Source organism: Berghia stephanieae, chromosome 5, assembly GCF_034508935.2.
Source record: "Berghia stephanieae isolate SIO BIC M18660-M18661 chromosome 5, UCSD_Bste_1.3, whole genome shotgun sequence".
In the NCBI taxonomy this organism is placed as follows: domain Eukaryota; kingdom Metazoa; phylum Mollusca; class Gastropoda; order Nudibranchia; family Aeolidiidae; genus Berghia; species Berghia stephanieae.
The window spans coordinates 843,564-851,063 of NC_088364.1; the positions used below are offsets into that span (position 1 = coordinate 843,564).

General features: G+C 46.9%; 1 protein-coding gene across 2 annotated transcripts in view; it reads left to right on the top strand.

The window, feature by feature from the left end:
- Nucleotides 1-7,500, top strand: part of LOC144972214 (polycystin-2-like) — a 60,386-nt gene that overhangs the window by 12,838 nt on the left and 40,048 nt on the right. For both annotated transcript variants that reach the window (XM_078913238.1, XM_078913237.1), the window contains exon 5: nt 7,065-7,195. In XM_078913238.1, coding sequence (XP_078769364.1) covers nt 7,065-7,195 — 131 coding nt within the window. The remainder of the gene's footprint in view (nt 1-7,064; nt 7,196-7,500) is intronic.

A 7,500-nucleotide genomic window follows, 5' to 3' on the forward strand; every position in this document is an offset into this window, starting at 1 on the left:
GATTAACATTTAAAAGTCCGTACGAACAATACTATTTCAAATGTCCGGCGATCACATACACTATATCAAGTCCATTTGACAGTCCATGCACTGGAATAATCTGTTACAAGAACGTGAGTCTCGTTGTCACAATTATAATATAACCACTATGTTAACTACTGTGGCGTGTGCGCAGTTGGTCGACGTGTCTTCTCAAAGTAGGACCATCCGGCACGATTTTCACATCGAACATTCGGTTTCCAATCACTGATGCTACAATCGCTGGCACCCACTTGTCCCTACGCCCCCTCTGAAAAGACAGGGCATAGCACTGGCTGTTCACTGTGAACTTAGTTTTCCTAGACGAGCGAAGATTTACACGGCTTTGAGGCAGGAGCACATCTATCTTCGCCCGTATCTGTCGACCAATCAGAAGTTCGCTTGGGCTATAGCCACTGCACAGGGGAGTTCTCCGGTACTGGATCAAGAACTCGTGTAAGGCCTCACTGGTACTGAGGCTGGACTTCCTTAGCGACTTTTTAAACGACTGTACCAGTCTCTCAGCTGCACCGTTGGTCTCTGGATGATACGGGGCTCCCTGTAGGTGTTGAATACCCCGGCTCTCACAGAAACTGGCAAACTCAGCTGACGAGAAGCACTGCGCATTATCAGTGACGATGGTATGCGGGTAGCCAAAATGCGCAAAATCCTCGTCTAGCTTTCGAATTGTCGCCTTCGTGGTGATGGATGTCATCTGGTGGACACACGGATATTTGGAGTATGCATCCACCATCACGAGCCAGTTGTGTCCTTTGAAATTCACGGCATGGTCGATGTGGACACGTTCCCATGGTTTGTCGGGCATAATCCATGGATGCACCGGCTGTTTTGGAGGCATGTTTTGGTTCTCAGCACACGACATGCATCCTCTGGTGGTGTTGACAATCGCTGTGTCGATTCCAGGCCAGTATACAGCTGTTCTGGCTAGCTGTTTCATTCGTTGCATTCCAAAATGGCCCAGATGTAGTATTTGAAGAATGCGTTCTTGAAGCTTCTTCGGAACCACCACACGATCACCATAGAACAAGCAACCATTCGATGAAGTTAGGAAGTCTTTGATTTTGTTGAACGACCCAACTGACCAGGACTCTTGTTTGTTGGGTGTCATTTTCTTTGGCCATCCTTCTTCCAAGTATTTGAAGACAGCCGATAGCACTGGATCGTCCTGGGATTCTTTCGTCAGCTCATCAGGGTGAGAGGGAGATACCATCTGAATGGCGCAGATTGTTGACGAATCATCTCCGGTCTCTCGTTTGTCGAATATTTGGTCAGGTCCTGATGGCAAACGACTCAAGGCATCGGCATTTCCGTGGTCCGACGTCTTCCGGAACTCGATTTTGTAATCGTACTGGCTCAAGGTAAGTGCCCATCTTGCCAGTCTGTTTGCTGCCAGTGCTGGAATCGGCTTTGATGGTCCAAACAGAGAGATCAGCGGCTTGTGGTCTGTCACCAAAATGAATCTTCGGCCGTATAAGAATTGGTGAAATTTGCTCAAGGCAAAGATGATGGCCAATGCTTCTCTCTGTATTTGGCTGATTTTCCGCTGACAGGCGGTCATCGTATTCGATGTGTTAGCGATAGGTCGTTCACTGCCATCGGAGTAACGGTGAAACAGGACAGCTCCAATGCCAACTTCTGATGCGTCACACGAGATTCCAACTTCCAACGATGGGTCGAAATGTGCAAGTACGGTATCAGATTGAAGCATTTCCTTGATCTTCCGGAAGGCTGACTGTTCTTCCGGTCCCCATTTCCATCTCACGTCTTTCTTCGTCAGACGATATAGCGGCTCTAGTGTTGTAGAGATATTGGGCAAGAACTTGCTGTAAAATTGCACTTGCCCAAGGAAAGATCTGAGGTTGGAAACATTCTTTGGAGCTGGCATGTTTTGAATGGCATCTGCTTTTGGACCTTTCGAGAAGCCATCTCTAGACAAGTAGTGTCCAAGATAATATACCCGTTTTGGGGCAAAGGTACACTTCTCGAGTTTGCACCGAAGGCTCGAGTCCTGCAGACGTTGTAATAGGCCTCTAAGAATGCGTATATGCTGTTCAGCGTTGTCTCCACTGACGAGTATGTCGTCCAAGTAAGCAGCAACGCCCGGCAGATCTTGGATTAATCTGTCAACAATCTCTTGGAAGTAACCAGGAGCCGACTTAATTCCAAACGGTAGACGCTTCTGCAGTAAAACGCCTTTGTTTGTGCTGAGGGCAAGTCTCTTCTGCGACTCTGGTCCAAGACAGATCTGGTTGTAGGCATCTGCGAGGTCGATTTTTGTAAATCCATAGCCACGTCCAAGCTTTCTCATCAGATCCTCAGGTGTAGGCATGGGATGGCGATGCGGTTCCAACTGAGGATTCACGGTCACGGAGTAATCTCCACAGACCCTGATGCTAGGTCTGTTTTGTCCAGGAGCAGTCCTCTTCTTTATTGGTACGACAGGAGTACCATAATCGTTGAACTTGGTCAACTGCCAAACGCCTTTCGAGATGCCAGCTTGTAGCGCTTGGTCCAAGTCTTCCTGGATTGCAATGGGTACTGCCCGAGGACGGTGAAAAACTGGAGTAGCGTCTGGTTTGAACTTCACTTCCAGTTCAAAGTCTTTAAAGGTTCCCAACTCCTGTTTGAAGAGGTCTGGGAACTCAGAGCAAAGCTGTTTCAATGCCGACTGAAGTGACCAATCAGGTTTATTGTCGCTCGTCACTGTGTTTACAATCTCTCTGCCGTTGTAATGAATGAGGGCATCCACCGACAGTCCAAGGTCTTTAATCGTTGTACGTCCAAGGAGATTCAGATCCAAATTGTCACGACAAATTTTTGTCTAATCACGCCCTCGGGTTCCGGAAATGTTGAGGTCGACAGGCTGGCAACGCCAATCACTGGAAGATCTGCGTTGGAAGCACAACGGTATTTGCACGTAGGTGGTGACAGTGCAGGCCGTCGCAACTTCTTCCAGGTCTTTTCCGAAATGATGCTGTCTCTGGAACCAGTGTCAACCTCGAAAACGACTGACACATCGTTCAAGTAGCAGGTCTTCCACAAAGGTCGGGCCGCATTCCAATTGACCTTTGTCACCGTCTTTACTCGTTGATGTTGACTTCTCTTCCGACAGGCAGACTTTATGTGGCCCTTAATGCCGCAGTGGTGGCAAAGGGCTTCCTTGAATCGGCAGGCATCACTCGAGTGGTTCCCGAGGCACCGGTAGCATCGGGTTTTCTGGTTCCTGTTCTCCGTTGATTTTGATTGGCGGTTGATCTTTGGAGACGGTTTGTTATTCGCCGTGGGCAGTTTATGAGCCGGATTACGATTGGGCTGGAACTTAAACACATCGGCATTTGATGTGCCGACCGTCTCTCTGGCAACTTTTCCAGCCTCCTCCACTTTTGCGGCGATCTGAATGGCTCGATTGAACGTCAGCTCGTCGTCTTTTACTTTAAACAAGGCTTTGACGATAGCCTCGCTGTTGATCGAGCAAACGAATCGAGTCCTCATTGCCTCGTCCAACGGGTCCTTGATTGAGGCAAAATCACATGTAGCTGCTTCTTGCCGAATTCTCGCAGCTAACTCGTGGACAGTCTCTCCTGGCTTCCTTTCTGTTCGTGTCCAGAATTTGTAACGCTCCCGAACAACGAATCTTTTGGGGTTGAAATGGTCAACCATGTGCTGCTCGATCTCATCCATCGATAATTCGTTGATGTCCTTGGGAGGAACGCTCTGTGAAGCCAGGTTTGCCAGCAGCTTGAAGATGGCACACGATTGGTTGGTGAGAAAAATCTCCGCAATCCTGTCCGATGGAATGGAGTTGGCCTTTACGAACGTCTGGAAACGTGACCAATAGTCCGTCCATAGCTCTACGTTTGAATCAAACTCGCAGAACCTGGTGTTGGTCACTGACGACTTGGGTCGATCCATCACCAAGGCCATTAACGTTTCCATCTTTTGACGCTGCATCTCCATCTGCTGTTGTTGTTGGGCCATCTGATCACGCAATAGCCCAATCAGCTCCTCATTGGTCCATGCTGCTCGTGTAGTCATGACGATACGTCCGAAGCAGCCAATGAACGATCAGCAGGCCGATATGTCGCTGCAAATACGTTCGACTCCGCTGGTAATCCTTGCTGTCCGACACAGCAAGACAAGTTCAAGTAGGTCAACCGTTTGACCCTGCAGTTCCTCCTCGCACGTCCAACACGGCAAGGCAGGCTCGTCCTGATGAAAGCGTCCAAAACAGCCAATGGACGGTCAGTAGGCCGATACGTCCGACTCCGCTGGTTGATTTTCCGTGCTGTCCGATACAGCAAAAAGTAAGTCAACCGTTTGACCCAGTTCCTCCTCGCACGTCCGACACGGCAAGGCAGGCTTGTCCTGATGAAAACGTCCAAAACCAGCCAATGGACGGTCAGTAGGTCGATACGTCCGACTCCGCTGGTTGGTTTTCCGTGCTGTCCGATACAGCAAGAAGTACGTCACCCGTCCGACACGGCAGGTACTCCTCGCACGTCTGTCACGACAGGCAATCACGTCCTGATGATTCTTCCACATCTGTCACGACTGACAGTCACGTCCTGATGATTCTTCCACGGCTGTCACGACTGACAGTCAGTCCTGATGATTCTTCCACGTCTGTCACGACTGACAGTCACGTCCTGATGATTCTTCCACGTCTGTCACGACTGACAGTCACGTCCTGATGATTCTTCCACGTCTGTCACGACTGACAGTCACATCCTGATGATTCTTCCACGTCTGTCACGACTGACAGTCACGTCCTGATGATTCTTCCACGTCTGTCTTGACTGACAGTCACGTCCTGATGATTCTTCTAAAACAGTCAATGGACGGTCTTCCCTCTCAGCAAGTCGAAACGTCGCTGTACATACACGTCCGACTCCGCTGGTAAGTTGTCCTTGCTGTCCGATACAGCAAGATAAGTAGGTCACGGCAGGTTCTCCTCGCTCGTCTGGCACGGCGAGGCAGGTAGGTCCCCCTGGCTCGTCTGGCACGGCAAGGCAGGCAGGTCCCCCTCGCTCGTCTGGCACGACAAGGCAGGCAGGTCCCCCTCGCTCGTCTGGCACGGCAAGGCAGGCAGGTCCCCTTCGCTCGTCTGGCACGGCGAGGCAGGTAGGTCCCCCTCGCTCGTCTGGCACGGCAAGGCAGGCAGGTCCCCCCTCGCTCGTCTGGCACGGCAAGGCAGGCAGGTTCCCCTCGCTCGTCTGGCACGGCAAGGCTCGTCCTTCTTCGTCCGGAGGCAGACCAGGGCAAGGCTAGTCCTTCTTCGTCCGGAGGTAGGGCAGGGCTCGTCCTTCTTCGTCCGGAGGCAGACCAGGGCAAGGCTCGTCCTTCTTTGTCCGGAGGTAGGGCAGGGCTCGTCCTTCTTCGTCCGGAGGCAGACCAGGGCAAGGTTCGTCCCTCTTCGTCCGGAGGTAGGGCAGGCCAAGGCTCGTCCTTCTTCGTCCGGAGGTAGGGCAGGGCTGTCCCCTTCGTGGGTTGGCAGTCCTTAAAAGGACTGTGATTCCATGTGACCCACAGCTGGAATCCTCGTCGCCACTGTTATGTACCAACCGCAGTAGGTACATAAAATAACTGACAGGGAAGACGCTCCTTGGTTGCCAATCATCAAGTAATTATTTATTCAAGCATTTTAAATCATAATATATCACAGACTTAGTAATATTAAACATGCAGTATAGAAATATACATAAACAGAAATATACGTTATGTAATATAACGTCAATGCATAAGTGTAGTTAACTAATGATACGAATGTAATGTATTCTATTGATATATTCAATTGTGACATTATTTAGAAATAACTAAATGTATTTAAGTGTATTATTCATGGAAGTAAATTATAAGTTATTGCAAAGGGCAATAACTCAATAATAACAATACACCATAACAAATATAATTACGAAAAGAGATAAAATGGATGTTTCAGGTTTCCCCTTTATCAAGAAACAGGATGAATGAAACACTACAGATGAATGAGATAATGTGGTAGTGGCGTTGTTAAGATGAATAAACAAAACATTGATGGGCAGGAAATTTTCCTGCCCATCAATGTTTTGTTTATTCATCTTAACAATGCCACTACCACATTATCTCATTCACCTGTAATTCATCCTGTTTGTTGATAAAGGGGAAACCTGAAACATCCATTTCATCTGTTTTCGTAATTAAATTGAAGCTTGCATTCACATTGTTATTTATTTATTCGAGCTTCGAGCAGCAACATTTACATTATCTTGACCTAAAGAGAAATGTTTTTTCTTTAAAGAGTGTTTGTAATATAATTATACAGGTTTGTTTCTGGAAGTCCATTGGTAATCTAATGGTGTCAAAATGGTTTTGATACTCCCATTTATCATGTTTGACTCAGGTGTGAATGAGTACTTGGCTGTAGGCCACGACATTACTGAAAGGATGCCGAAAAGGCAACTTGCACTACACTGTATTATCATGAACCCCCCCCCCCCCCTTTTGCCAGATGTAGATATAGCAGAAATAGCTTGTGGTTTAAAACAATCACAGTATAACAACATGAATTTCCAAATTCAACGCTTCTTCCTTTATTTCCCCACTGATCACCCACACATCCCTCGTGCACACTTCCACTACCACAATCAATTAAGTGTACACGTACTTATCCAGGATATTCATGTGTACAGATTCATTACTTTGATAAATGAAACCTTGTGAAGTATGAAAATGTGCTTAGTCATTATTTTTCCTCCTTTGATGTTGTCACATGTATATGCATTGTTTGAGCCAATGACGTCATGTATTATTTGAGCCAATGACGTCATGTATTGTTTGAGCCAATGACGTCATGTATTGTTTGAGCCAATGACGTCATGTATTGTTTGAGCCAATGAAGTCATGTATTGTTTGAGCCATTGAAGTCATGTATTATTTGAGCCAATGACGTCATGTATTGTTTGAGCCATTGAAGTCATGTATTGTTTGAGCCAATGAAGTCATGTATTGTTTGAGCCAATGACGTCATGTATTGTTTGTTTCCCCAGTCACCTTTGGTATGACTTCTACCACCATGTATTACTACACCAAGGTCATGAGTGATCTTTTTCTGGATACGGCCAACAAACAAAATGGTGGAACTTTCCGTACTCTGACCAGCATTGAGGATTTTTGGAATGTAAGTCTCCATTTGTCTTTCTGTCTTAGTCTTTTGTGTTGTATCATCTTGTCATTTTACGCCTTAAACGCGACTACCACATTATCTCATTCATCTCTAGTGTTTCATTCATCCTGTTTTGTTGATAAAGGGGAAACTCGAAAGGTCCATTTTATCTGTATTCATAATTAAATTGGAGCTTACATTCAATTTCTCATTTTTATTTATTTCTTCAAGCTTCGAGCAGCGATATTTACATTACCCAGTATTTGGTGACCAAATAGACATTTGATGTGAAATTTGTTCTAATTTGCATTTAGGAAACA